The 27,045-nt window shown below is 50.6% G+C and overlaps 1 protein-coding gene across 3 annotated transcripts; it reads right to left on the minus strand.

Annotated features, from left to right (window-relative positions):
• Nucleotides 1-16: 16 nt before the first annotated feature.
• On the minus strand, nt 17-26,698 carry GON4L (gon-4 like). 3 transcript variants are annotated; one of them, XM_088137294.1, is made up of 32 exons: nt 26,581-26,698; nt 24,821-24,950; nt 23,620-23,766; nt 23,183-23,385; nt 22,891-22,965; nt 22,687-22,737; nt 22,174-22,224; nt 21,955-22,050; nt 20,987-21,103; nt 19,865-20,038; nt 18,936-19,128; nt 18,532-18,633; nt 17,129-17,169; nt 16,873-16,976; nt 15,486-15,684; nt 15,184-15,270; nt 13,398-13,569; nt 12,612-12,756; nt 11,678-11,828; nt 11,258-11,374; nt 9,098-10,783; nt 8,496-8,760; nt 7,326-7,507; nt 6,658-6,855; nt 5,971-6,114; nt 5,203-5,346; nt 4,949-5,068; nt 3,906-4,019; nt 3,159-3,348; nt 1,930-2,683; nt 1,073-1,175; nt 17-480 (listed from the first exon to the last, which is right to left on the minus strand). In XM_088137294.1, the coding sequence occupies exons 2-32, from the start codon at nt 24,921-24,923 to the stop codon at nt 322-324; spliced, it is 6,387 nt and encodes a 2,128-aa protein (XP_087993420.1). In that variant the 5' UTR covers nt 24,924-24,950; nt 26,581-26,698; the 3' UTR covers nt 17-321. The 3 variants fall into 3 exon arrangements, with proteins under 3 accessions (XP_087993420.1, XP_087993419.1, XP_087993421.1); XM_088137293.1 differs by having other exon boundaries at nt 23,183-23,388; XM_088137295.1 differs by lacking the exon at nt 15,184-15,270 and having other exon boundaries at nt 23,183-23,388.
• Between the last annotated feature and the right edge of the window lie 347 nt (nt 26,699-27,045).

Genomic DNA, 27,045 nt, shown 5'->3' on the forward strand with positions numbered 1-27,045 from the left:
ACGCCAGCCTCAAGCCTTTGGCTTTCACAACAGGATGCTTTTATTCCTTAAAATACAATCACGCAATAAATATTCACCCCAAACTGGAATTTACACATTCCCCTACTTTTTAAAAATATTTACATCGACTCTGACCCAAGAGGCAGGGGGCTATTTCTCCCACAGAGCAGCTCCAACCCACCTTTTCAGGGGGAGGAGAAAAACCTTTCAACAACGCTTCAGCGTTCTGCAGTCTCAGGTGAGATGTTCGGGAGCAGAGGTGGTCCAACACCCGCCGGCCCTGGAAGTTTCTCTCGGCTGCAGAGGAGTTCTTGTCTCGGACTAAAAGCCTTGATCTTCCCGCTCGTCCTCCGAGATGGCGGGGTCTTTGTCAGAAAGCTGGTCCGTGTTGCTGGTGCTCATCCCGTCCTCCTCGTCCTCCGAACTGACGTCGCAGGCCGTGTGGAACAAGGTCATCAGTTCCCAGAAGCGATGGGCCACCTGAATGGGAAAAACAGCCGTTACAGGCAAGGGGAAATGGGAAAGGCAAAACTCGCAGTATTCTCAGCCGTGTACGTTGGGTGAAGGCGGTTGACGTGGCGTAGGGTCCAAGGCGTGCAGCTCAATGTGCGTGCAGCGCCACTGAAGTGCTCCAGATAAGGGCGGCATTTGAACATAAGCCCCTTCCTGGCCTATGCCTCCTCTGGGGAAAGGCTCCACGCTGCTCTCAATCTACACCAAATAAAGGGGGGGAGACCGCTTTGGCCTTTCTGAGTGTTTTCAGGGTGCAGCAAAATCATAGCCCAGCAACAACAGAAAAAGAGGAGCGAGAAAAGACGCATTACTTCTAAATCACAGGTCATCTTTCCACTCGGTCCAGATTTTGAACTTTGGGTTTTTGTTTTTTTTTGCATTCTACCAGCAAGCAATTTGCAGTGTCTGGCACCCTATGGTTCCTTCCAAGGGACTTCAGGGATCCTCTAAGTTCGTTTCTGGCTCTTTCCAGATTCACTACACTGCTGAGCAACTCCCAGAGACCCATTTGACCCAGATCAGGGTGGGACCGGAGAGCATCAGGAGAAGGAAGGCCCACCTCATCTGGGGTCTTGTTGCGCAGCTGTTCAGAGATGGCGCTGAACGTCTGTGGATGAGCCCCTCGCTCCTGGCAGGTGGTCAGAATAACGCGGTCAGCCTCCCTGTAAGAGGAAGAGTGCGGTTGTAGGAAGGGAGCTCAGCCAGATTTCATAAACCCACAAAAACCCACACGCCGGTTTAGGTTGGTTTCAGGCCGCCCTGTAGTTGAGTGGGTTGTGTGAAGCCAGCCAACCCTGGTGACTCTATCGGCTTAGAGCTTAACGTCTTGTGGGCAAACCACAGTGAGCGACAGGCAAGCCTGCCAGTGTTGCCAAACTACATCTCCCAGCATCTCTTGTGGTGCCCCAGCAAGGACTGCTGGGAGTTCTGGTTCAGCACCTTCAGGGGGTCGCAGACGCATAACACTTCACGTAGAATTTGTCAGGTTCATTTGTTAGCTGGCAGATTGGGACATGTTATACATACTGTCAAGCTGCTTGCTTTTATTGCACCGCAGCCCGCAATTAGTTCTGGGAGTGAAAGTCTGCGTCAGAGGAAGACAGCAACGCATACCGTTCCTTCTGCGTCTTAACAGCCTGCTTGTCCTCCCCAGACCAACAACTTTCCCTTCCCGGTCTTATCTGCGTGCGAGTCTGAGGATGCCGATGAGAAGTCACGCCTGGGTATTTTTGCTACGACTTTCCCTCTGTCCACCAACGTAAGGCGCTCTGCAGAATTCGAAGGCCCGATTATCGGAGGGCAGACGCCGAGCCTGAGTTTGAAGCCAAGGGGATTCTAAAGCCAGCCTACTTCTACGCTCCCAGAGAATGACTCTCCTCTAGGATGAGCATCTGAGCAGCAGGGAAGAATACATACCTGGTCCACAAGACCACCTTCTCCCCTGTGGAGCTGACCTTGATGTTCTTGGCACACACAGTGGGTTCGACTGTTCTCGGCTGCAGGTCTTCTCCTAGGACCGGGCCACTGCGATCCCCGCTGACCGCTACGGGCACCGACTGATCCTCCTTTTGTGAATGGTCACTCGCTCCTGAGACCGCTTTTCCTGTTTGATTAGTGGCCAGGGTGTGCATGCTGCCGGTTCCAGAGATCTCTGCGTCAGTCTGCAGGGCCTCGCTCGCCCCCAAAGTTTTCAGGGCAAGGTCTCTGGTGGGCGCTGACGACATCTCCCTTCCTTTGGACTTTGCCGTCACCAGGGGGGGCAGGCCGTGTGACTCCTTGAGACTCGGTCGGGCAGGAGCAAGGGTCCCCCCTAACTGTGGCGGAGAGCTAGGATCTGGCCCGGCCGTCCTTGAAAGAGCTTCGGTCTCCAAGCTGTCACGGTTAGGGCCCGAAGAATGCTCCCCAGTCCTCGGACTGAGTCCCACCTCCCTTTCACTGTCACTGGTGTAGCAGCTGCTTTTCAGGCGATGTGGTTTGGGTAGAACAGCCCCCCTTGGGGGCAGCGGCGTGGCCACGGGAGGAGCAGGGGAGCTCTTGGCAGAATCCACCCCGTTTTGAGGGCAGGGAGGGGCAGGGAGAGGACACGGTTCAGCTGGTTTGCCGGCTGACGATAGGCCCACGTCCAAAGAGGGATCTTTGGATGAAAGCAGCTTTCCTTCCAGACGAGAACCTGGTTTGGAGACAAAGAGAGGCAGGAGGAGGAGGACAGTGAATTGAATTGGACCTGCTGCCCTGGTGCAGAAAACCCAAAAGACAGCTGGGCCATCTTTCACCCCGTGCCCTGTTACTCTCTGCTCGCTGCTCACTTGCAGGAAAACGATCTCAATCCCTAGTTTGCTCTAAAGCAGGATTTCTCAACCTTGGCCGCTTTAAGACGTGTGGACTTCAACTCCCAGAATTCCCCAGCCAGCATCTGGGAGTTGAAGTCCACACGTCTTAAAGCGGCCAAGGTTGAGAAATCCTGCCCTAAAGAGACTAAATGGAGACAGAAAGGGCTTTTTTGAGCTGGACAATTTGCAAGCCAGCCTTCTAACTCCTTCAATGGTTCCACACTCGAAAAGAACATCACAAATGTTTGTGCAAGGAAGGTGTCCTTGACAGAATCCAAGAACCAGGCAAAAGGAGCCAAAGCATTTTTAACATACCTCCTCCAGCAGAGTCCCCTTTCCGGCCTGTGGCTCTCATCCTGCTGGGGATAACGTCCCCCTCTTCTCTCCGCTCCAAGTTTCCCTCGGGCGGCTCCTTGCCTTCAAGCCGAGGACTTGGCTCTCGCTGAGCACGGCTGTCTGCAAACTCGCAGAGGTCTTTGTTTCTGGAGAGTTTGGTGTCTCCCACCTGCAGGCCAAGCAGAGTTGGTCCATCTTTCAGAAGACCGCTGGCTTCTAAACTCTGGAAACCCTTTCCAAATTATCCCACTCGGCTGGTCTAGGACTCTCCAGGTGGGCTAGATCTTGACTCCCCAAATTTCAAAAGCTTCGGCTCTCTGGGTGTAATGGTATGTGGGAATGACCTTGGGAGACGGGGGGAAGAGATGCTGCCCAGGGAACAATCAGGTAAGAGAGGGCATAGCCCGCAGCTGCATAATGGCAAGGCAAAGAAACTCAGCCTTGCAAAATTCTGTTAATGTAGCCTTACAATAAAGTAGAATTAGCTCATCTGGTTGTGGTTCCTGACTGCTCTACCTGATAAGGCTGACACTGGGTGATGTCAAGGCTTGATTGCATTGACATGAATAATTTTGGTTTATTTGATTTTACTGCCATCTTCCTTTGGGAGTTATTAGAAGGGGAAGGTGGTTTAGATCAAGTTTAATAGAAGTTTGATATATTATTATTATTATTATCCCAGAGCATGCCCTCTCTCTCTCCCCGACACACGGGATCCATCCTGACCTTGCTGCAACAGTGGGCACAGCTCCTTCGCTTGCTTCTCTTCAGCCGGAGGTCACCGCTGTTTTCATGACAGGAGCTGCACCACTCCTTGTTCCCTTCTGGCCACTCGGCCTCCTGAAAATGGATGGAGAATCCAAGATGAGAGATGCAATTGATCAGGCCAGAGTATCTGTGGGAAGGGCTGACATGCTTCCACCCAGCTCCAGCATGTCCCTTGAAGAGTTGCTTTACTCCTTCAGTGAAAGTCTCTCCACTATATAACTACAGGGAGTCCTCGTTTAACAACCCTAATTGGGACCAGTGACTTCATTGCTAACCAAAGTGGTTGTTAAGCGAGATCCTGCGTACCCACCCCGCTTTGTGACAGCAGTTCCAGCAGTCCTGGTTGAGGTCATTAAGTGAATCACTTGCATCATTAAGTGAGGGCCTCATGTGATTTTGCTTGTCACAAACTGGCTGGGATGCTGCAACCATTGTGAATGTGTGACAGTTGCCAAGCAGCTGAATCACAATTACGTGACCACAAGGATGCTGCAATGGTCATAAGTCACTTTTTTCGGTGCTGCTGTAACTTTGAATGCTCACTAAACAAACAGTCGTTAAGTGAGGACTACCTGTATTACAACAGGCATCTCCAACACTTCTTGCCAAAGGAAGCTTGGCAGGCCCTCCAAAATGACCCAGAGTTGAGACCAAGCATTTCCTGCAGAAAGGTCCTGCAGTTGTTCCATTTGTACAGCCCAATTCTCCAAGAACTGGTCCGTGCTTCTACAGCAACTTTCCCCAACCGTGGCATCCTCCAGATGTGGGGACTTAGCATTCTCCCAGCATTCCCCAGCCAGTGAGGCTGTGGCTGTACATACCAGGGCGTCCAGCAGAACTATACAGCTCACAACTATGGGCCACATAGATATATGGAGTCCTCAAGACCTAAAACCTTCACCCATGGTTAAAAGCTAGGATGATGAGGACTCCCAGCTGTGATGGCACCAAAGCAAGTTTTCTTGCCACGTTGGGGCTTTGATTAAGGACTGAACTCTCACCTTGTCTGTATTCTGGCTTCCCAGCTCCTTCCGCCTCTTGTTCTTCGAGGCAGCGTGGATTTTGGGGGGATCCTCATCTTCTTCCATGTCTGGCAACGAGACTTCTTCAAACCCATCAAACTGGAAGAGGCAGAACGAGGTTACCTACTGTAGCTTCATGCTTGCTCCCATCAGCCTCCTGACCTCCACCCTCAATCAAATAACTCTGTTTCCCCTTCCCAAATGGCCCCAAAAAAGGCAGGGGAGATCTCCACCTCGTATTCTTTCTCCTCCGTCCAGTTGATTTCCTCAAAATCTCCCAGGCGGCTGGCCGAGGGGCGCAAGTGATCAAAGAAGACGGAGAACTCATCCTGCAGGTGATCGTGCCCTTTCAACAGCTGCCACATCTGGTTCTTCAGCTAAATCCAGACATTCAAGATGGTTAAAACGAACAAATTACAACATAAATAGGAAGAGAACCATCTACTTTGGTGGGGAGGAAGCGGTGTCCTCATCTGGAAGTCACAAACCGCAAAGAAACCATATGCAAGTTTGTTCCTTGTTTGCCGTGTGCAAAGGTAGGAATTTTCTGGTATTATTATTTTTTTTTTTTTTCCAGGTTGGAAAGTGGGACAACAATACTTCAGGTAAGCAATAAACATTCAAGGTGGGCTGGCAGGGTGTAAGCCAAGCTCTGAGAGAGTGCATTTTAATCCACCGCTATTCTTTGCTTCTTTTCAATCGGTTTTCATTTGGCGGGGACTATTTTTCAACCTATCCGATGACCTCGAAGGTTTCTCAGTTATAACTCCCGTGACAAGCTACTCTGAAGGCTAACTGGAAGAGGGAAAGAGGAATGCACACGGAAGAACACTGAAAATATTGATCAGGATGGGCACGTTTGCGCGCAGCCAAAAGCTTCTAGCCTGCAGACATTATTGTTGACTTCCATAGAGTTAACTTGACCCTACAATAGAGGAGAAGTCCAGCATCTGGGGCAACCTGCTGTGGGTGGCAGGAAGTGGGGGAAGAAACCTCCTTACTTCCATGATCTCCTGGGGTACACAGTCCGCACAGTTCTGCAACACCTTGATGATCTTCTGGTGGTGGGAAGGGTTTTCAGCAAAGCAGATCTCCAGCCGTCGAAGGAACGTCCGGCTCTTCTCAAACGCCTGCTGCTCCTCAAACTGATGGCAACAAGAAAAGGAAGGGGATTTTCTTATCTGCCTGAGGAAGGCCCTGGCGCTGACCAACTGCCCCTTGGATCTAAGGCTGGAAGGGACCCAGGGCAGGTTCAGCAGTTTTTCTTGCCAGCTGACAACCAACGCAGGGCAAATGCTGCGTTTTGCAGGCAGCACCAAATATCAGCTGAGTTTCCACAACAGGCTTAACCAGGTCAGTCAGAAACCTGGCAACGCGCTGAGACAACGTGCTTAGTTTGATTAAAATTGATCTTGCTCGTTTTGGGGTGATTTAGGGTCTCTGGTTAGTTTAGGTTTCAATGCTGCCTGAAAATTGGGCCCACCGAGCACCCAGATTAAACAGACAGGCAACCAGTGACCCACACGTTTGGCCAACCAGATTTAGTGTACTGCACAGATCCAAAAAAAAACAAAACCCCAGGTTAATCTAGTAATCAAGTTGAGCCATTGAATGGATCCCAGAAGTTCTGGGGGCTCCTCCCCCAGCACCCGCCCGCGACACTAAGCTGCCCGCCCCAGCTGACGCACCAGCCCACACTCCAGAGCTTGCTCTGGCAAAAGGAAGGCTGCGAAATCCGTCAAGAGCTGAGGCCAGTCCTGGAGGAGGCTTTGCAGCCGGGCGTAGAGGTCGACGGCCGTCTGCTTCTGGAGGTTACTCTCAAACTCGTAAATGTTGCGGAGGAACTCCTCGTATTTGCCAGGAACAAGGCGCAGGGCCTCACGTACCTGTGGGGTGGGGGTACAGATTAACATTCGCCGGTGGGGTGGGGTCACTAAGATAATTCTTTCCCTGCAGGGTTCTCAGCCATGGGTAACTCACGGAGATGGCCTCTGAAGCTTGAGAGACCATTCAGACATCAGCTCAGCTCTCGGGAAATTTATCTAGTGTTTGTGCTGGCTGGGAGTTAAAGTCCACACCTCTTAAAGTGGCCAAGGTTGAGAAACCCTGCTCTAGAGAAACCGCCCTTGCTCCTGTTCTGGATAAGTCCCTCAATCTGGACCAGGCCTTCTGCGGCCCAGCACCTTCTATCCATTTGGACTGAGGACGACCCCTGCTTCCTAGCCAATCCAGCTGGGGGCGATGGGTGCTGCAGCTTCACCACCCAGGAAGGGTGCTTGTCTAAGCGCTCCCCGGACGTGGGGCTGTCTGGGAAACTGGGCTTGCGCTCAAGGTCCCTTCGTCCAAGCGCCCTCACCCTGTTCAAGTAAGCTTGAGCAAAAGCGAAGTCCTTCTGCTCGCGCAGCGGGTCTCTCTCCAGAATGTCGTCATCATAGAGCAGTAGCAGCTTGGAGGCATCTTTGCTGGCGCGAGTCCGGCCCCGCTTGGCCCGGGCTCGGTGGGAGGCTCGGCTCTTGCTGGCGGCTTTGGGGTTCTCCCCTAGGACGAGGCAGCCAGAGGGGAAGAGCAAAGGAAAGGCGTTCTGTTCAGATCCCTTGGCATAGGGAGGCCTAGAGAGGAGTGGTTGGGTGCAACCTCTCAGGCAGTATGGAGTAACCATGATTGGTTGTCCTAACCCTGCCTACTGGGCTTAGGGGAAAGCCAGCCTCAAGCCAGGATGGTCTCTGCCATCGAGAAGGGGCAGGGAGGGAAGAGAAGAGGGCAATCGCTCAATGTTATAACCAGAGATGCGGGCTCCAACATTTTTCTGGGTTCAAAATTCCCTACTTCAGATCAGTTTGGCTATTCCAAAGCTGTCCGATGAGGACTACGTTGGGGTGAAGCTGAGAAGTTAAAAGTGTGCCGTGATTGCATATTACAGCATTGTCTGTTGCCCCCATGCCCCTAAAAATGATTTTCCTTCACCCATAAAAGCTTTCTGTGTCTTTGAATGGACTGATCAACTCCCATAAAACAAGCTGGATTCAATCTCTCCCCCTCAAATAGCGTAAGCCAAATACCCTGAAAGGCATGTACTAATTGCAGCCGTACAGATTTGCATAAGGGGGTGGGAAAAAAACCCAACTCCATCTTTCTGGACAACTCCCATTTCTGGTCATAACCCGGCATGAGTAGCTGAGGATATTGAGTGAACTGAAACCCATTCCCAAGTAAACCCACGGTGGTTTGCTCCTAGCTTGAAGGGTGGCCCTTCTGGTTTGCCAACTTATAGTTCAGAGGAATGGGAGAACTGAACAAGCCACATTTAAAACAAACCCTGGCTTAGCACAAGCCAGCCAATGCCTCCCTGCTCCTTAGAAGCCCTTGCAAGGGTTTGATGTCCCTGGCCCCACCTTTCCAAAATCAATCCTTTGACGATTCGTGGGGCCCTTGTTAACTAAGAGAGGCCACGCAGCAGATCCTGACAGCAGCTTCATTTTGAATCCCCCCAACCCCGACTCTTCCCCTCCCTCTCTGTCACGTTCACCTGGGGGGCTGTTACTGGCCTCCACTGTGGGCGCAGCGCAGGTCAAGGCGAGAGAGGAGGCCGGCCTGTCTCCTGGATCAGCAGTCTCATCAGCCATTTCATCCTCCTTCTGTTGGTTCTCCAAGTGCTCTCCTTCCCCTTCCTCCTCCTCCTCCTCTTCCTCCTCCGGCTCCGAGTTCTCTTCCTGCGAGTTTTCCTCCTCTGAATCTCCCTCCTGGCTCAGACGCCGCTCAGACGCCAGCCACGTCAGCTTTTCCATTGTCTCCTGAAGACCCCCGAGAGCACAAGTGGAGGCTTGCTGGATCAGGATCAGGACCAGGCCACCCCCAACTTTGCCTACCCCCTATTCTATCCACCACGACTTGGGTGGCCTGCAAGTTCAGCAAAGACACAATATCCCCTTTTCCTACTTATTATGATTTATTTGATTTAATACAGCTGCCCGCTCTAAGGGATTCTGGGCGGCTTACAACATGTAACTCTAAATTAAAACAATTAAAAACAAAGAAAACGAAACCTGGCTAAAAACAGCCATTAAAGCAAAGCTCAACAACTCCCCCTTCACCGGCCGTTAGATGAGCACCCCCCCCCGCCGACCTTACCTGAAGTTCTGGCACGGAGAGCACCGATTCCTCGGAAGCCGACGACATTTCGTCTTCCTCGTCCTGGATGTAGTCATCAAAGTCCTCCTCCTCCTCCTCTTCCAGCCCATCTTTCTCCCCTCCAGCCTCCTGGCTGGCTGACACCACCCCTTCAGTGCCGGTCCCCGGGCCAGCCACTTCCTCCGTCTTCCCCGAGGAGCTGCTGGAGTCAGACGCAGCCGCAACGGAACTGCCGACGTTCGTGGGAGATGTGCTGCTTCCTTCTTCGGCGGAAGCCGCTGCTTGGAGGCCTGTGGCGGGTGCCCCTGAATTCGCGGTCTCCTCCTCCTCCTCCTCTTCCTCCTCGCAGCCAGGTTGGCTCTGCGTTTCTTTTGGCTCCTTTCTGCACTCTGAGGCGGGCTTGACCTCCAGGCCCTGCCCAAGGTCCAAAATCAATTCCTCTTTGATTGGGGAGTCTTCTGGACCAGGCTTTTTTGGAAGGGGGGCTGCTTCAGGAGGAGCCTCCCTCAAGCCTTCCAAGTCAACCTTGACCAGCTCCCCTAACTCTGCCAAGGGGGAGAAGGGAGCTGGGGCTAAAAGCTCAGGGGTTCTGCCTTCACCTCCCTCCGCATAACCCTGGACGCGAGCTTCTGCTTGGACTCCACCATTAAGATCGGAGGACCACGGGCCTGGTGGCTCTTCTGGTTCCGTTTTGGGCTTGGCCTTGACCGGCTCTAGGACATCCCCACCGGATGCCAAGCGGCTGATGGGTTGACTTGACAGCTCTGAGTCTTTGCCCGCTACAGGAGCTGGGGAACTGCCTGAATTTGAGGCGACCACCAGGGGCAGGGCTGGGGAGGCCGCAAGGGGCTGGTTCAGCGGGCACGAGAACGGCGTGGGGTTGACCAGCAGGGTGGTGATGGGAATGGACTGGGTGGCTTGAACAGCGCTGGTTGCCGAGAGGGGCTGTAACATGTTGCACCCGTTGGTGATGCCCAGCACTTTGACGGTCCCAGCAGGAACGGTGAAGATGACTGGCGTTGGATGAAGCACAGGGGCGGCCTTGAGCAAAGGAGCAACTCTGGGGGTCTTCTTCTTCTGATACCCCCTTGGGAGAGCAGGCTTACGGACCCGCGAAGCAGGCAGAGCCGGGAGTATCATTTTGGGCTGAAAAGCGACAGGCAGGGAGGAGACCAAGTTCTGGGGCACCGCTGGCACCAAGCAGGGCTTGGGCCCCGACCGCTGAGCAGAGAGGACACCTTGCAGCTCGAAGGGGGCGCTGCTCCCCAGAGCAGGTGGCAGGTTCAAGCGTGGCACACCTGACAAGGGCTGGACCAGTGAGGCGGGTTGGGACAAGGGGGAGACGTGACCCGCCAATTTGCCGGGAGCTGCTTCCGGCTGGGGCTGCTTGGTGACCATCTTGAGAAAGCTGCCCGTCCCAGCGGGGGGCAAGCAAAGGCCCGGCTGGACGAGGAAGGGTTTGGTGGGGGCCGGCCGCTGCCATCTCCAGATTTTGCGGCAGAACCGGCTGGATAGGGGCCTCAGGATGAGCTGTAAGCCCTCTGGCACACGCAGAGGATACTCAGGGCTGGCTGGACCGGCAGTCTCTCTTCCTCCCTCTCTGAGCTTGGGATCTGCATCAGGGCCCTGGGAAACCTCTTTGACACGCTGCTGCTCTAAGGCCTCTTGGATGGAGGGCAAGCTAGCCTGGACGAAGAGAGGAGAAAGGGAAAAAAATGGGGGTGCATATCTGTGTGCGTGGGGGGGGACTATCAAGCCCCACTGCTGGATAAGACCAAGGAAACAGGAACTAGAGCAAGGTTTCTCAACCTTAGGAACTTTAAGATGTGTGGACTTCAACTTCCAGAATTCCCCAGCCAGCCAGGAATTCTGGGAGTTGAAGTCCACACGGCTTAAAGTTGCTGAGGTTGAGAAACATTGAATTAGGTTATAAAAGCTGACCTGATTCCACCTGGAAGGGCTGACATCAATCTTGAAAGCTGGAAAGCACTTCCCCTTCCCTCCCTCTTACCCCAAAAAGGGTCAAGGCAGGGCAATCTTGAGTTTCTTTCTCACCTTTTCCTGTTTCCTTGGGGTAATCTCAAGCTTTACTAACAGTTCCCCCCTTATGTCCACCAAGGTCTCTCCGCCTAGAGCCGTGGCCTAAGGTGAAAGAAATACCTTCAACCAGAATGGCAGGCGATGTTCTTCCTGTTCTACGGGTGGTTTCCAATCACCAGGTTGAACCTCTTCGCAAAGCCGGGGCAATACCGGCAGCTGCTTTGTCGTCTTATAGTACTGAAAGTCAGAAGGGAGGTCGGGGACAATCAACAAGCCATTATCAAGGTTTATAACCTTGCCCACTATTCCCAGTCCTGCATCAGCTCAGCGATCTAACGGGTCACCTCCAGAAGAACTTGGTCCACATTACATGGTAGGTACAGTTTGGGCTTCAAGGCAAACCGCACCTCTCTGGTCAGTAAACCAGGGTAGATCGTCTTCTGCCCAACCTGAATCCAACCCTTTGGGAATTCATCAGCAAACCAGGCTTTAAGCAAGCTGCAGCAGAAAAGGAGCCAGAGGAAAACCCAGACCACTCACTCTGATGATGTTGTCGGGGACTCGGTTCATGTTACGGTTCTTGATCCGTCCCGTCAGCTGGTGGGCCGTCTTGGTTGTCAGCAGGTACTTGCTGATCAGGGGTTTGGGGAAATCGGTGCCTTCGAAGTGCTTCAGACCCAGTGCTAACAAGCTGAAATGGGAGGCCCAGCTTGGTCAGGAACGACTGGGAAGGGACCGGGGCCAGGGGTCCCAGACCCTCGGGCAAAAACATCTCCATTTGCAAGGGGTGGGGAGATAAAGCGGGGTGAGACCGTTGCAGGCGGGTTGGGAATCCGCAGAAGGAATGGCGATGTTTTGTGGACTCCAAACAAGAGTTAAGCCAGGGCTTCAGTTAGGTTTGAATCTCCTTTTGGCCCTGCTCTGCAAAGCGAGCCTTTGTTTGGATGAAATGAAAAGCGATCACTGAGCCTACACACACCGCCCAGCTAGAATGAAGCTTCTTTACTTTTAACTTCATATCAAGCCCCAAGCCAGAAAGACACACTGCCCTGCACTGTAAGTGGTCCTCTGACTTAATGTGTTCTGCTGTCTGGAACTCATGATTCCTGGCCTAGCAAGATGGGTCATGGTGTTTAGGGCGGTGTTTCTCAACCTTGGCCACCTGAAGATGTGTGGACTCCAACTCCCAGAATTCCCCAGCTGGCTGGGGAATTCTGGAGGTTGAAGTCCGCACATCTTCAGGTGGCCAAGGTTGAGAAACACTGGCTTAGGGCATGGATCAGGCCACACCAGCTTGTTCAAGAAGCCTTGGTTTAAAACCATTCCAGTCCTGGATGAGGCCTCAACAAAATCCTGATTGAGAATAGAAGGACGGAAGCCAGAGGGTCCCCAACAGTTTATTCAGTTGCTGCTTCCCAGTTTATTCTTCTGCTTCCCAGCTCCCCCCAGCCAGCTGACTTCCTAAAGCACGTACTTGTCTTCTCCCTTGGTGAAAACGATCTTGTCCCGGGGTGTTTTCGCCTTTAAGGAGCAGGTGGGCATCAACTCTGGATACATGAAGACTCGCCTTGTGGCCAGGATCCACGCGACTTGCTTCGGCAAGCAGGCAAAATCGTTCACTGAAAGAAGGGTCCCCAGGCAGGCGCGGGAGAGGTAATTGGAAAAGGGAGAGAAAAAGAAAACCAGGTCATTGCCTTGAACTGTCTTGTCACCATCAAAAGGGCCTTCTAAGCAACATTCAGACAAGCAACATCAGGATTTTGGAAGGCCGCTTATATCAATAGAGGCAAATATGTATAGCTCAGGGTTGAACTGTGGAGTCCTTGGGGTTCTCTGAGCTTGGAGGTTTTCTTGCAAACGTTTCGTTACCTGGCTAGGTAACATCTTCAGTGCTAGAAGGGAGTGGGGTTTGCCACCGCTTTCCCCATTCCATTCTAGCACTGAAGATGTTACCTAGCCGGGTAACGAAACGTTTGCAAGAAAACAACCAAGCTCAGAGAACCCCAAGGACTCCACAGTCTTATTTCTTTACTCCAAGAATTCTCCTCACTCTTAGGTGCCAAACTGGTTTTCTGAAGCATCTTAGCGCAGTCCAAACCCTGTGCCTGACTGACACATCCCCCCACGCCATTGCAAGGGTCTGGGTTCGGTTCAGGATGCAGTGCAGATGCTGTCTTTAGAATAGCCTGGCTCCACGGATGGAAGGGCTCACGTTTCTACCCACCCCAACCTCCCAAACGCAAGAGGCCTACAAACTCACTGTTCTTCTTGACGGCTTTACGGGGACTCCACTCAATCTTGACGTGAGTGTGGAAGTCCTTGATAAGCTGTAGAGATTCCTTCAAGTTGCAGGGCTGGAAAGCCGTCTGGAATCGGGGGCTGGAAGTCTGGCTGAGAAGGACTGAGCTCTGGGCAAAATTGTCCAACTCGTTCTGGGGAGTGAAAGAGAGAAACAAGCTGAATGCCACGCCTCAGGGCAAAGCAGAAACCAGAGGGATATCAGGTGAGGCAGTTGTCTTCATCTGTTGGACTCATTCCCCCAGTTTTCCTCAAGCTCCAGAAATGGACTTCATTTCAATCTAAATTATACTGGATAAAGCTCACGGCTTCTTCCTTGATCGCTCTTCGTAGGACTGACAAACAGCTGGATAGGTTAACTGAATGAGGCCTCAAATCCTGACCAGAAATTGAGTATGATTAAAAACAGGAAAACACAAGCGTCCACACAACGCAGGAATAAACAAGTAACTCAACACGCTGAAGAGAAACATTTGGCGAAATAGCCATTATCTATCTCAGTGAGGGCGACCCTTTTGGGCTCAGCGTGTCAAAAATCGAGAAAATGCCTGACTTGGCTCTGCTGGCATGTCACCCCCCACCCCGAACAAAAGAGAAATGTTCATTATTTTAAAAAAAAATACAGCCCAATCATGCATGGTGCTACGTATTATATAAAGAAAGGTCAAATAATTACAAAAATGAAATATGAGTAAAACAAACTCAGTTTCTTTGGTAGCTCAAACAGGGAGAATAGTTGGTGGTGGTGAACGCTGGCGTGTGGCCCAAAATGTTGTGGCGTGTCCCCTTTGACACACGTCTCACAGGTGAACACTGGCGTGCAGCCCAAAATGTTGTGGTGTGTCCCCTTTGACACACGTCTCACAGGTGAACGCTGGCGTGTGGCCCAAAATGTTGTGGCGTGTCCCCTTTGACACACGTCTCACAGGTGAACACTGGCGTGTGGCCCAAAATGTTGTGGTGTGTCCCCTTTGACACACGTCTCACAGGTGAACGCTGGCGTGTGGCCCAAAATGTTGTGGCGTGTCCCCTTTGACACACATCTCACAGGTGAACGCTGGCGTGTGGCCCAAAATGTTGTGGTGTGTCCCCTTTGACACACATCTCACAGGTGAACGCTGGCGTGTGGCCCAAAATGTTGTGGTGTGTCCCCTTTGACACACATCTCACAGGTGAACGCTGGCGTGTGGCCCAAAATGTTGCGGCGTGTGACCTTTGACACACGTGTCACAGGTGAACGCTGGCGTGTGGCCCAAAACGTTGTGACCTGTCCCCTTTGACACACGTGTCACAGGTTCCTCATCACTGAATCTGGATCAAACAGTCTAATGATGGTTAAATATTCAGTCTTCAACCTGACTTTTTCCATTTTGGACTCTCAGGGCAAGATTCAAAGCCCTGCCACTCAAATGACAGGACCAAATCTTTAATTATTTTGGTGAGTGTTTTTCAAATGCCGGCTGGGGAATTCCAGGAGGGGACCCCACGCATCTTAGAGCTGCCGAGTTTGAAAGATACCGCTTTAGATCTTTTTAAAATCTCAAGCAGGCGGTTCCTTTTTCTCACTCCAACTAAAGTACCTGGACTGGATCCAGGGCAAAGTGCAGAATCTATACCAAACCAGCTGAGCTGAACCCATTCAGGAAGAACGCAGCCTTTTCTGCCAACAATGCTACGGAAGGCCTAGCCAATTTTTTTTAAAAAAAAGATAATTTAAAGCACATTCCACCTTGAAAGCCAGAAATTACCAAGAAGAGGCGGGTCGTGCTGCCTTCGGAGCTCAGGCTCGGGTTGCAACTGGAGAGGAGGTGAATCTGCGTCAGAAGTTGCACGTGCTATAAAGGTTGGGTAGAGGAGGTTAGTGGTCAGCATGTACAGGTTCCAGAAAATAACTGCCAGGTTTTGAGTGTGCAGCTTACGGGTGGCGACTGGAGCTCTGTGGAATGGGAGGGACCCCCCCCTTGCAGAGGTCGATTCACCGGGGAGGGAAATGGGGGAGAGAATCGGGGCACGTGAGAGAGAGGCAGAGAGGGACAAGCTCCCACAGCACCTGTTGCATCTGCTGGTGCAACTTCTTCCTCTGCTCGGCGTCCAGGACCAGGGCCTGCGCTACCTTCTCACTCCGCAGCTTGGACCTCTCCATCTCCTGGGGCAGCTTCGTGGCCGACTTCTTCACCCGCAGCTGTTCCAGCTGCTCCTTCACTGTCCGGTGCTGCTCGTTCAGCAAGTTGGCGAGGGGTTCTTCGAACCTGTGCGAGATCAAGGCGGTGCTGGTAGGAGGCTCGGGGATGGCCGCGGCGTGCCCTTCTTCTTCTCCCCCCTCCTCCAGACTGCCAGGACCTGGATTCTGCTGCTCCCAGAATCAGTTTAGCAGCCCCTGCAGAACCACCCTGCCTGACAAACCATGGGGTAGGGTTAGCCGGAGAAGAGCAGGTGGAGGGAGGCCATCAAGACTTGAAGGGCGGCCATGGCGAAGCAGGAGAAGGCAGTCTTACACTCATCGCGGGCTTTGGACTACAGCAAGCCAGCATACCTTGCTGGGGGCCAGGCTGGGATTGCCGGCTGTAAGGGATCTAATTACTGGATTTCAAAGGCCGCCCAACTCCCTAAGGCTCTGGACAGCGGACAACGTTAGAAGATCATAAAAAAGTAAAACGGTAAGGTATGACTTTCATCCTCAGGAGGGCCACTGGCTCCCCATCTTTTTCAAATCACCAAAATCACTGAGCATCTTCCCCTCCCTCTCCCTTCCCCGAACAAGCAAACCGGACTTCCTCTTCTCCTCGCACCCGGTTCTCCGGCTGTAGCTGGGCAGAGGTGATCTTGCCATCCCCTTCTAATACTGCTCGGTCAAGAAGAGATGGCGAAGGCCCAGCCATTTCTCTGCCTCCCTTCCCAAACAGGATCGCCGCTCCTTTCGGCCACCCTGCCCCACAAATAAGGAGACCTCTCCACTCAAACAGGCTAAGCCAGAGCTCAAATCAAGTTACATCGGGGTCAGTGCAGGGCCGGGCAAACTGTGCTGAACTACAACTCCCAACATCACTCCCTACTGGCCAGGCCTGCTGGGAGTTGTAGTTCAGTGGTGTTTGAAGGACCATCGCTTGCCCCCCTGCCCACGAAGCTACTGACTGGCTGTGATTGGCAACAGCTAAATGCTCTCTTGATATATGTATGGAAATGAGGTTCCCTGAAAATAGAAGTAGGGGGAAAAAGTAGAAACGTAGCATTCCCTAAAGAAGCACCTCTAAACAGTGAGCAACCCCCACCCTCCCTTGCACTGATGATGTTACCTAGTCGGGTGATGAAACGTTTGCAAGAAAACAACCAAGCTCAGAGAGCCCCAAGGACGCCACGGAGCACCTCTTACACCCTTTGGGGGAACCCTGTCTGTTAACACAATCGTTAACATCAGAGGCCAGGCCAGACTGTCCTACCTGAGCACCTGTGGAGTATTAAAATTTGGCCGGGCCTCAGCAGCCCCGTCTTCGTCCTCCGGCCCATCATCCTCCACGTTAGAGAAGCCGATTTCATCCTGAAACTGAGCACAAACACACAGCTCCCTAGTCAGAGATGCCCTCGGGCAGCTGGGAAACTCAACAGAGCCGAGATTTTATAACACGGCAAGCGATGCCTCCTTGGGGACCAGCGACTTCCCTGGATTTATTCCAAAGGAAGGCAAAGAGGACTCACCGTTTCAAACAGTTCCTCCATCAGCTCGTTGACTTCTTTCTCTGCAAGACACAAAAGAGAGAGAGGGTCAGCTCTCTGACTGCCACCACATCAATTCAATCACTAATCTTCTGGCTTTGATGTCTGGAACGTCTTAAAAGCCAATCAGACGCAGAATTCAATTCAAACTGGAAACCGTTCCCACACTTAATAGATGGATTTGTACCACATCAAAAATTGGGATTTCCCTGGGTATAGACTCTGTATTTTAATTGCACAGGATGTCAAAAACAGATTCTTACTAATAGCGATTTAATTTATCTGTTTTACTCAGTGGTTCATACTGGGTTGAGCACAGTTCTTGATATTCCTTCTTAGTTGAGAGTTTAATAGTGATCTTTAGTTTGTTAAAGAAATACAGCACACTCAGTTCTTCACAGCTAACTATGCTGTGCTGGAAAATTATAACCTCTGTGACATTTCTAAGCCCTCCTTGGTTCACTTGTATTTTATGTCTGATTCCCTCTTCTTATCTTCTTTTTATGCTTGATCGCATATTTTCTTTAACATTCAATAAAATATTATTCTTAAGCCACAGATTTGGAACCTAGCTAATTAGCAAATGCAATAGGGGACTATCCACAAGGTTGTAAGCTGGCCATAGTGATTTTTTGAATATAATAGCTTTATTAAGTTTTAAAAAGCGGAAGGATAAAAATTAACACAAACAGGTAATCAAGAAAAAGGATAGAAAGAAAGCTAGAGGTAAAGAAAGAAAATGAAAGCGCTGAAAAATAGAAAAAGGAGAAAAACAGAAATACAGAAAAAATGACTTCTGACTTCTTATGCAACACATATAAATGAAACATAAAAGAACCTCTTACTCTAAAACTACATCTTAACATAGATTTTTTTCCATAGTCCATTAATTTTATTAATCATCAAATCCATACGCCACCATTTCATTTTTTTCTGCTTCCTGGAAAAAGTCCAAAAGGGGCTTCCAATTTTATAGACTTTTTATGTACATAATCTTTTTGTATAGTACTATTTTTAGTACTAATTTAGTACTAATTTAATACGGATATTTATATTTTTAGTGTTTTTAGTGTTTGATTTTAATTGTGAGCTGCCCAGAGTCACCCTCTGGGGGAGATGGGCGGCATATAAATTTAAGAAATAAATAAAATAATAAAGTTAGCCCATGTTTTTTCTCTGACCAAAGCTGTCAGTTTCGCCATCTCGGCTGACTCACATCGCTACAGTGGTTCTGAAAGCCTAAAAGAGCCTCCCATCTTTTAGAAGCAAGTGGTTAAGAATAATGGGTATGGTTATCCTGATACTGAGGGTTCAAGACCCCTTGTGCAATGACAACCCCGTAGACTTGACCAGAGGGAGCTACATGCTACCCCAGGAGAACGTACTTGTGATTCTCACGGCACGGTCATTCCTGAAGTCCTCCGTGTCTGGCTCATCCAGATCTTCCAAAAAGTTGTACTCGGGGTCGTCCTCGTCATCAGCCTCGTCTGGAGGAGAAAAAGTGGTTACCTCAAGGAGAGAAGGAATAACTACTCTGTGAAACACTCTCTTCTTAGTCTATCCTAATCCGATTCCTCCTTGTCCCGAGGAGTTAAGAGGGAGCAGCCAGCAGAGATTTCAGAAGGTAACAAGGGATCACAACGCACCGTGATGCTTTGGAAAATGGCTAACGAAGAGGAAGTGAAAGTTCCTCTCTAAATATTTCCAAAGTTCACACCAGTACCTTCTTTCAAGCCCAGGTGTGAAATTCAGAGACCCGCCCCCCCCAGCCCAGCCCAGCCCTTCATGCCTTCATTTTCCATGTTGTCATTCATTAGGCCACTCAGCCATCTCTTCCACTCTTCATCGTCCGCTGTATTGGGGTCATACATGTCCGGAGTGATGTCTGGAGCACGAAGCTCGGCCTCCAACTGGCCAAGAGGCACGTCCTTCAGGGGTCTCTTTGATCGCGTGCGGAAGGCAATTAAGCTGTCTTCCAAAGGCTGGGAAGTAAAGGGAGTGTTAAGCTGGATGGGAGCATCTAAAATTGAAAGAGGTTCTCGCAAGCCCAATTCTCACAGTCTTCTTTAACAAGATTTATTGAGATGAAAAAGATGGGGTTACAAGAATTCCGGCATCTGAACCATTTCCCATTCAGAATGAATAATAGAGCAGAGGCGTTCTGATTTTCTTCCTTACAGCCTTCCTACAATCCAATGAGGCGGCATTGGTGCCTTCCCTAAGAACGACAGCCTGCGTAAAAACAGTCTCCAGAAACTTTATCAATCTGGGAACTGTCTTTTATGTCCGGGTATGGGAGGTGAAACAGCTCTTTCAAGGCAAGCAGGGAAAATATAAAATGGGCAAGAAATTAGGGCAAGAAAAGTGCCAGCATGTTCTTAACATCTCTAGATGGTATCCGCAACCCACTTTTTAATCTAAAAAATCAAAATTGCAGCCATTCTTGTGAGTCTTAAGGTGTGTTACCCAGGTGCTCCAGAAGGTCACTGCCCCCTCTGCCAGATTAGGCAGCATCAGGTTCAGACCCACCTTCCTTTCAAAGGACCCACCTCAAACAAGACAGCATCCCATTTAACAAACGGGACATTCCTGATGGCTTCTTAAGACCTCCTGGACTTGACTCCTACAACATACTAACTGCTCAGCTCCCTTTGGAACGGGCCGAGTGGAAGTTGCACTCTTCCCACCGGTATGACCAAGGTACTTGCTAGACCTCACCTGGTAGGCCTCCATGCAGACGGGACTAGAGGCCAGCTCCTCATCGACGGCATGCAGCTTCTCCATGAAAGTGCTATCCTTGTTTTGCTTCGGCTTGGGGGGCGGGGGCGGGCCCATCGGAATAACTTCCGCACTGACGTGCCGCTGGACGGGAGGCGTGGAACCCTTCTCTGCCTGACCAACAGAAAGCGGAACTGCTTAAGTAGTGATTATAATCCCCTGGGTTTTTAAAGTTTCTGTCCATTCCTTATTTATCGGTAATCCTTTCTGCAGGTAGGAGGAGTGACACTTTGGAAAACTCAAAAGTCTTGTCTTTTCAACTATCCTTCATCACGGTATTATTGGGAACTAAGAGCAAAGCTAAGATCATGCCAACCACAAATGACTTGTAAAAGCGAGTGAATAAACTGAAACATCTAGACCAGCCATCAACAGCTCTCATGGTTACCTCTTCAAGGCTCTCCTGAACAACAGCAGAGTGGGGTCCATCTGGATCTCAGGGAGAACCTGATTCCAGAGGGCAGGCACCACGACAGAGAAGGCACACTTCTGGGGTCCCAACAGATGACACTGTTTAATGGAAGGAACCCAGAGCGCGCCAAGATCGAATTAGCCAGGCAGATATTATGGGACCAAGGACCAAGCGGCTGCATTTGTGCAACATGCAAAATGTGGTTAGGGCTAACCTTGGTTGGTTTGCTCCCGGCACAACTGCTGCACAAACCCAGCCAGTTGGGTGAGTTTATGCGGTGGTACAAATCCAGAAAAACAGTGAATGCAAGAACCAGGACGAGCAAGTTGAACAAAAGCAGAGGACTGAGGAAGTTAAGGGGCCTTCCTGTAATGGTATGTGAGACAAACCTTGGGGGTTGTGGGGGGAGGGAGAGATGCTGCCAAAAGAACAGTCAGATAAGAGAGGGCATAGCCCACAGCTGCATAATGGGTGGAGAAAGAGACTCGAAAGGGACCTTCCCTAGTTTCTTGGGCTGTAAAAGAGATGGCTGGAGCATTGTATTTTCAGACCTGGAAGATTCCGTTAATGCAGCTTTACCATAAAGTAGAATTAGCTCATCTGGTCGTGTTTCCTGTCTGGTCTACCTGGTTAGGCTGGCACTCCCTTACCTCCAGCGGTGCCACTCCCTCCTCGTCGGTCTCCACCATATCAGACTGCCTCGAACGAGACCGCTTGGCCCCCCGCGGCGACGAGGCGGTGCTTTCCACATCGCTCTCCAACAAACTCTGCCACAAAGAAACAGCAGGAAGGAAATCCAACGGGGGAGTGGTCAGCTGCCGATTGGTCTCCCCCGTCAACCTACCTGCGTCGCACTGGGAAATGGCAACAATGGCAGAGCTAATGGGAAAGTTGCTTGTCCCACCCTTTGCAATGCGCACCCGTCAGCCAAAAGCCCCTTGCAGGACAGTGAAGGAAAATGGTACACTACTTTTCCACCATGTGCCCAATTCACAGCTGGTCAAATACTGAACCCTGGATGCCAGTCTTTGCACAGGTAGGTTCACTTCCCCAGCCTGATTTTCCCAAGATAAAATGTGAAAAAATGGATGACTTAAAGCAAAGAATCAATGTGAGGGGAGACTTATCCCATATACTCGCAAATAAGCTGAGAAGTTTAGGTGCCAAGATACACCCCCAAAATTGGGTTCAGCTTATCTGTGGATGGGCTTATCCATGAGTATATACAGTAGGTTTTTCCCATCCGTGGATAAACAGACCCTTGAATTTTTAATCAAAATACCACGCCGATGAGCCCATGGTGAAAATTAAAACATGAAAATTTTGAGGGACAGCTTACCCGCGGGTGGCACATTTTTCAAGGTATTTTGGTTAAAGATTCGACAGTCGGTTTATCCACTGATGGGCTTATACGTGCGTATATACGGCATCCTTCGATTATGGGTTAGAAAGGAAAAGGGCTGCCTGCTTTCCCAGTTAATCGAATGCTTCTGAAAAAAATTCCCTTCCAGCAGAAAACTAGCCTTTTCCCTGTCATGCTAGCCCTCTGAATGCAGGGAGACTTTCTTCCCCCATTGTTCTAGCTGGCCCACTCGCAAAGAGCAAAGGCAAGGCGTACCTCCTCCGCCGTTTCGTCCCCTTCATCCTCTTCTGGCTGGTACTCCTCGTCGGAGGAATCGTCGTCTTCGAGGGGGATGTCCACAAACTGAGGGGGCTGCAGCAGAGAGAACAGAAGGCCAAGAAAAGGGAACAAGGACACAAGGGTGAGTTGGGAAAGCAGCCTTCGTGCAACGGTGAACTGGGCAAGCCAGAGAGGGTGAATTTAAGGCAGACTAACCTTCACTTCATTCGCTTTCTTGATGGGGGAAATATTCCATGTCGGAATCACCTGAGGAGGCAACAAGCACCTCTGTCATGAATACCAAAATCAGGAAGTGCATGAATTTTACCCAGGACCCACCTCCCCATTCATTCATCCATCCATTCATTCATAATCAGTCCTTCCCAACAAAGGCCCCGCTTTTATCCAACACGTTTCAGCAAACAGGGAGAATCCGTTGTCTTACAATACTTTTATACACTACCATTTATTCCAGGGGAGGGGGGAGAAAGAGAGAGCCCTTAGGTATGAATGAATGAATGAATGAATGAATGAATGAATGAATGAATGAATGAATGAATGGAGGAAGAAGAGGAAGGAAGGAAGGAAGGAAGGAAGGAAGGAAGGAAGGAAGGAAGGAAGGAAGGAAGGAAGGAAGGAAGGAAGGAGGGGAGGAAGGAGGGGAGGGGAGGGGAGGGGAGGGGAGGGGAGGGGATATAAATCTTCTAAATATATATATATTCTACTTACCACACCTTTCTCCACCACTTCTTTCAACTTGGAACGTGTCATTTTTGGCTCCTAAATGGGAGAGAGAAAGAGAGAGACACAGGGGAAAAAAGATGTTTAACAACAATGCAGAAGCTGATGTGACTAGATCTGGTGTCTCCTTTTCCTTCCTTCTGGAAAACGCCGCTTTCCACTGCTTCTAATTCTGAGGGCAGCAAGACTTACAAAGACAGGGGCGTCCTCCGTTTCAGTGATCGCAGCTTTCATCATGGCCACCACGTGCTCGTTGGTGATGACTTCCTGCAGTGCGGGGGGGGGGGAAGACAGAGAAATACAGCTCTCAGCTCTCTTACCACCGAGCTAAGAGCAGCCACCCTGTGCTCTCAGCTGCCAGCGAAGGTGGCTGCAGTCAAGCAAGGAAACAGGAGCGCCACGCTGCTAGGGAGCAAGTGGTGAGAAATCAAGCACAAGGACCAACACCGCCCCAGCCAATCAGCCGCTTCCCTCCCACGCTCACGTGAAGGATGTTCCGCACGTTGACGGCCGTCAAATTGTGCTGCTTCGCCCCGTCTTCCAAAGTCCGGTCCAAGGTGTCGTCCAATTTGAGGTCACAAGCTAAAGTTCTTCCTCCTCCTCCTCCTCCTCCATCTTCCTCCGGGCACTTCCCTTCCCATTTCCTTTTAAGTGTCTTCCGGCGGTTTTTCTTCCCTCCTTCTCGTTCTTCTGGAAATAAGGAACCAAGGGCTGTGTGATCATGACAGGTGGGTGAAGAAACCAGAGGGGGCTGGATCAGCTACCCCACTCGCCCCAGAACTTTTGAAGCACTTGGTTTCTCGTAGGGGATGAAATGGAGGAAGACAGAATCTGAGCCGCTAATAAGAGGTGATGTAAGCATGAAACCGATAAATCCACCCCACTTCAAAAAAAATGGTATTTGGTCCATTCAGTACTCACCCACTGGAATAAAAAGGCCCATCTCCTCAGCTTCCTCCTTAACTTCTTGGAGCGAATCGACACTCTGTGTAGCCCCGGGGAATTTCACATTTGGAGAAACTTCTCCCTCCTCCCATTCCGTCTCTGGCTTGGGCAAAAGGGGGCAAGCTAGAAGGAAGAGGGAAAATCCGTGGAAACGCCACTTACAATCGACAGCATTCCCAAGTCATGCTTTGGAGCATAAACTAAGGGGGAACTGACATGTTTCAGAGGGGCTCAGCATTTCTGAGCACAAAGACGACGCCTCCCAGGTCTCTTGGATATCCAACTCGACTTCCCTACCTCATTAAGCTGATTATCCAGCACGGTCCCTGGAAAATGTGATTTGCTGGCAAACCTGCTGTGTACCCCTGAAATGAAGATTCTCCCTGCTTTAGTTAACCCCTGGTTTTGCATCACCTAACATCCTCTCGACAGTAAGAATCTATATGTGGCTACATATAGGAAGGAAGACTAATTATTTTGCAAAGCTAATATGGTGTAGAGCAGTGTTTCTAAACTTTAGCGACTTTAAGATGTGTGGCTGGGGAATTCTGGGAGTTGAAGTCCACACATCTTAAAGTTGCCAAGGTTGAGAAAAACTAGTGTAGAGGATAAGGTGTTGGACTAGGAGCCAGGAGGCCCTAGTTCAAACCCTCTACAGCCACAGAAGCTCCCTGGGGGACCCTGAGCCAGTCCCTCCTGCTCAGCTCTACGGACAGTACAGTTCAGGGGTGACGGTGCTGGAGAAGAATTGGGGACATTCAGGTTCAAGTCCTCCCTTAGCCAAAGAAGTTCCCTGGATGATTTGGCCCGTCAGTCTTCCTCTTCCCAGCCTACCTTGCAAGTTTGTTGTTGGGGAAAACAATAGGAGGGATTGCTATATACACCGCCTTAAGCTCCTGAATGAAAAGGCAGGGTAGGCATCAAATGAATAAATAAATAAACTCGCTTGATCTGTTGGCTCTGCTGGCTGATAGGAGTGGAAGTACACTAAACTGAGAAGGAATCAATTTGACAAAGGGCCTGATCTAGCTGTCTCACTAGCTGCAGCTCCTCTACAGCCATTACAGAATCGGGGGTGATAGAAAAGGGGCCATCCCCAAACTCAGACTGATCAATGTCTCCCCTTTGTTCAAAGCAGAGTTGATCTCACGCCAATCCCCAAGTCGGTTCGCCGCACCTGAAGGAGAAGCCTCCATCGGAACAGGCTGGGCTTCGGAAAAGGGATCCATCCGGATGGCTTTCCTCTTCTTGCATGGCAGCATTGTTGGGGAGAGAGACATTGCAACTAAAGCTTTCTTGATGATATGCTGCAAAGACAAAAGGGTGGATTTGGAGGAGAGGCAACCGCAGCGCAGCACGTACGGGGCCAGCCTCGAAGACTGTCACAGAGCGTCAGCGGATTTACAAAAGGTGGTGCTTTGCGAACATCCCGCTGCTTACAAACAGGCTAACGTAAATAAATTCTATATGCTACTGAGACTTGCCCAAATGTCCTGCAGCGTGCTTTTCCCTAAATATTTTCCCTTGGGATAGGAGATAGCTATTTCAAAGGGGAAAGGTTTCTTAAACACACAAGGTGTTTATGTGCAAGAATATACCAAACGGACAATGTTTGACCCACCATCCACATCGCTTTAGAAACAGTCAGTATAATTATGCTTAAGTTTCAGTGTAATTCATGCTCTTTGCAGAGTGAATTACATGAGAACATTCTGCTAATGGAGTTTTCTTCTTTCTGTTTCACCCCCTTCAGAGCATATGTCGTTTTGCACTTCAGAAATATCAGTGCACTATAATTGTATGTTTAATCCCACTGTACCAACAGGGAGCCTTTTCAACAGAGTCAGGGGAAAAAATACTTCTGTTCTTATGGTCAAGGGAAGAAAACATTCAGAAAGGAAATTCAGTGGAAGAAAATAGCATAGGTCCAACTGATTCTCCTCATAAGGAAGCCAGGCTTGCCTTACTGTTGTTCCACCTTTGCTCTCTTGACTAGGGTTCTTGCCTCAGCAAAGAAATGGATTAAATGACATATACAACCATATACAATCTGTTGTTATTGTCCACTTCACATGCTGGGTGTTCCCCTACTATTTGGGGGAATGAGAGATGTTGCCTCACTGCCCATTGCTCACTTCTAAAGCTAAAGGTTTGGCAATCTCAGAAATGACCCGCCAAGCCAGAAAACTTTTCATTAGGCATCTGAGAGAACCACGGTTTGGTCCCTAAAACTTTGCAGCCACCTTAACTTTTTAAGATGCCACAAAGATCTTCCCTGCTGTTTCCGGCTGTAATACATGGACGAGACCACCTTGCAGGGTCCTTGTGTGGATAAGGATAGAGGGAAGTTATCCAAATAATATAATTAATACAATATAATAAATATAATAAACTACCCTGAACTCCTAAAATGGGGTTCTTCAACCTTGGCGACTTGAAGACGTGTGGACTACAACTCCCAGAATTCCCCAGCCAGCATGGCTGGCTGGGGAATTCTGGGAGTTGTAGTCCACACATCTTCAAGTCGTCAAGGTTGAGGACCCCTGTCCTAAAAGGAAGAGAGTTAGGTGGGTTTGATCACAATTAGACTTGCTGGATGGGGATTATGGGTCCATGAACCAAGGGCACCAGGTTAGGAGACATTTCCAGTAACAGGACGGGAAGGAATCACCCTAGGATGATGGGTGTTGTAGTCAAATGCTTTTAGAGGATGCTGGGTTGGGCGAAGGCTGCCGACGGCTGAAAAAAACCCCATTAACCCCAGCAAGCATAGCAATGCCTGCGGCTGGGGAGGATGGGAGTTGTGATTCATCCCAGCTGGTGACCCCAAACGGGGGGGAAGGCGAGTTCCAGGCATTAGGAGCCCGCCTGCCCCCCCACACCGGCCCCCACCCAACTTGCCCCCGCGGCCTCCAACTGCTGCCCCCCCCAACTAACCGAGCTCCTTCCCCGGCGTTTCCCGCATCGCGGCGGCAGCTCACTCCAGCCATTTTCCAATCCGGAGCCCCCGCTTCTCCGGCCGGAAGCGGAACTGACGTGAGGAAAGGCGGGGAGGCGCGCGCCCGCTCGCACATGCGCGGCTGAGCCTCGCGCCGCCATCTTTGGAGCTGGCAGCGGGATCGGGAGGGGAGGTCAGCAGAAATCGCACTGCAGTTTGAGGGCCGGCAAGGGAAAGATGGTCGTCGTCGGCTGCCGACGAGGCTAAATCTCTTTCACAACCCCGAGAGCGAGACAGAAAAGGGAAGGGAACCTTAGAAGAAGCAAAGGCCACCATGTTGTTTGCTGGCACGGCCCTTTTTTGCGGGTTGTTTTTCGTCCGCGAGCCCCTGGAAGGCCACGTGACGCGAGGGCGGGGCCAGAACTCCGTCCCGCGCGACCTTCGACGTCAGACTCCCTGGAGTC

The sequence above is a fragment of the Python bivittatus genome, unplaced genomic scaffold (assembly GCF_059951505.1).
Source record: "Python bivittatus isolate LINGU-HERP-01145 unplaced genomic scaffold, Pbiv_v1 ctg000180_np1212, whole genome shotgun sequence".
Classification (NCBI taxonomy): Eukaryota; Metazoa; Chordata; class Lepidosauria; order Squamata; family Pythonidae; genus Python; species Python bivittatus.